This window comes from Leucopleurus acutus, assembly GCF_964270905.1.
Source record: "Leucopleurus acutus genome assembly, chromosome: 18".
Taxonomy (NCBI): Eukaryota; Metazoa; Chordata; class Mammalia; order Artiodactyla; family Delphinidae; genus Leucopleurus; species Leucopleurus acutus.
In genome coordinates, this window is record NC_139160.1 from 15,818,622 (window position 1) to 15,820,829 (window position 2,208).

General features: G+C 48.9%; 1 protein-coding gene across 1 annotated transcript; it reads right to left on the minus strand.

Annotated features, from left to right (window-relative positions):
- Nucleotides 1-991: 991 nt before the first annotated feature.
- Nucleotides 992-1,471, minus strand: CCDC70 (coiled-coil domain containing 70; the record flags this gene model as incomplete). The annotated part of the gene is made up of 1 exon (XM_082859788.1): nucleotides 992-1,471. The coding sequence occupies one exon, from the start codon at nucleotides 1,469-1,471 to the stop codon at nucleotides 992-994; it is 480 nt and encodes a 159-aa protein (XP_082715914.1).
- Nucleotides 1,472-2,208: the final 737 nt, after the last annotated feature.

Here is a 2,208-nt window from a genome sequence, read left to right on the forward strand (position 1 = left end):
AAGGGGAAGCAGGCGATGCTGGCCTTTACCTTTCTTTCTGCCCACATTCTGGTGCCTTCCATACCAATGCCCATATGGATGGTCTAAGCCCAGAGGAGAAGTTAGGCATGTAAATTGCTGACCACATTAGTGTACATTCATTTAATGTACTACCTCCCTGGGGCATTTTAATTTTAAGTGAATGGAATGAGGGAAAGACAAAGGAGGGAATTGATAATGCAGAAATACAGGTATGTGAGACCTGCGTGAATGGGAGTATCAGGCCAGGGAGGTCTCCCTGACACCTCCCAGATGGCCCTGCCTGGTCCACAGGACTCCATCAGGGAAGGGCAGTGCTCTTGTGGGCGGAGCTCTAGAGCCTTAGCCTAATGGCACGCTACGGAGAATGGGCAGTTGAGAAGTTTGGTGGAAACCTGGATCCGTGAGTGAGTGAGTTGGGGGGAATGCTGCCTCTGTGTTCTAAATGGCCTGCCAGGTGAGGAAACCACAGATGAATTGTTAACAGCGCTGCAGCCTTTTCTGGGAAGCTGTCAGCCCGCTCCCAGCCTCCAAGACTGCCCAGAGTGGAGGAGAAATGACTGCCCCACAGCTCCGCAGAGGCAGAGATATTTCCACCCCCGGTCCCTACGTGTCTCTCGCTGGCATTGCCCTCACCCCCATCTCCGTTCTGACTCTTTTCAGGAGAGTCCAGGGTCTCCACTTACACCTACCCATACATGCCGCGCTCACGGGGAGCTGCTCACGGAACCAAGCTCTGTGGACAGCAGTGCAGCCTGGAGGATGGGAGTACGACCTCTGAGAATCACAAAACCTGAAAAAATGCAGCTGGGCTCCTTACAGAAGTTGGTTTTCCAGACCTCTCCTCAGAACTTTATTAGATCTTTTGAAGCCAGGAGACAAATAAGAGCATATTTTCTTCAGCACATGGGGTCACCCCGGACTCGAGTCCCAATCCAGCAGTGTGGACCCCCCAGCCCTTCGTCTCCTGTGCTCATGATGTTGCAGTGCCCCCCTGCCAGCCTCTGCTTCTCCACAGCCTGAGCACCCCCTTCCACCAGAGGGCCTTCTCCTCCTCCAGAAGGGCGCTTTCCTCCTCCCACAGGGCCTTTTCTTCCCCCCACAGGGCCTTGTCTCTTTCCCACAAGGCATTGTCCTCCTTCCAGAAGGCCTTATCTTCCTTCCAGAAGATTCGGTACTTTTTCCAAAAGGCTTTCTCCTCTTCCCAGAAAGGTCTCTCCTCTTCCCAAATGCCCAAGATCTGGCCCCTGAAAGCGCAGATCTTGCCACGGAAATTCCGCATCTCTTCCCTGAAGCCTTCTATCTTCTCACGGAAGTGTCTCATCTCTTCCTGAAACACCTTTTGTTCCTGCGGCTTGTGGATTAATTTCTTCTGGAGAATGCTGGGTGAGGAGACCACCAGTGAGTGGAAGCAGGCAAGCTCCTTCCACTTGCTCACCTTGAAGGGAAACATGGTCTTGGTCAGCCAGGATGCTGGGGTGACTGTGATGGAGGACAGGTCATCTGGTCCAACCCTGTGGGGGCACCAGAGAGAATATGTCCCTTGAGTATCACATCCCAGAGCGCAAGCCCTGGAGTCTGTGCCATTACTGGGAATGATTTTTTAATCTTACAATTTTTTTTTTTTACATATACATGTATCTATTCTTTTTCAAATTCTTTTCCCATTTAGGTTACTATAGAGTATTGAGTTTAGTTCCTTGTGCTATACAGTAGGTCCTTGTTGGTTACGTATTTTACGTATAGCAGTGTGTACATGTCAATCCCAAACTCCCAATCTAACCCTTCCCCTCACCCTTCCCCCCTGGTAACCATAAGTTCGTTCTCTAAGTCTGTGAGTCGGTTTCTGTTTTGTAAATAAGTTCATTTGTGTCATTTTGTAAAGATTCCACATGTGAGCAATATCATATGATATTTCTCTCTCTCTGTCTGACCTACTTCACTTAGAATGATCATCTCTAGGTCCATCCATGTTGCTGCAAATGGCATTATTTCATTCTTTTTAATGGCTGGGTAATATTCCATTGTATATATGTACCACATCTTCTTTATCCATTCCTCTGTCGATGGACATTTAGGTTGCTTCCATGTCTTGGCTATTGTAAACAGTGCTGCAATGAACATTGGGGTGCATGTATCCTTTTGCACCATGTTTTTCTCTGGATATATGCCCAGAAGTGGGATTGCTGG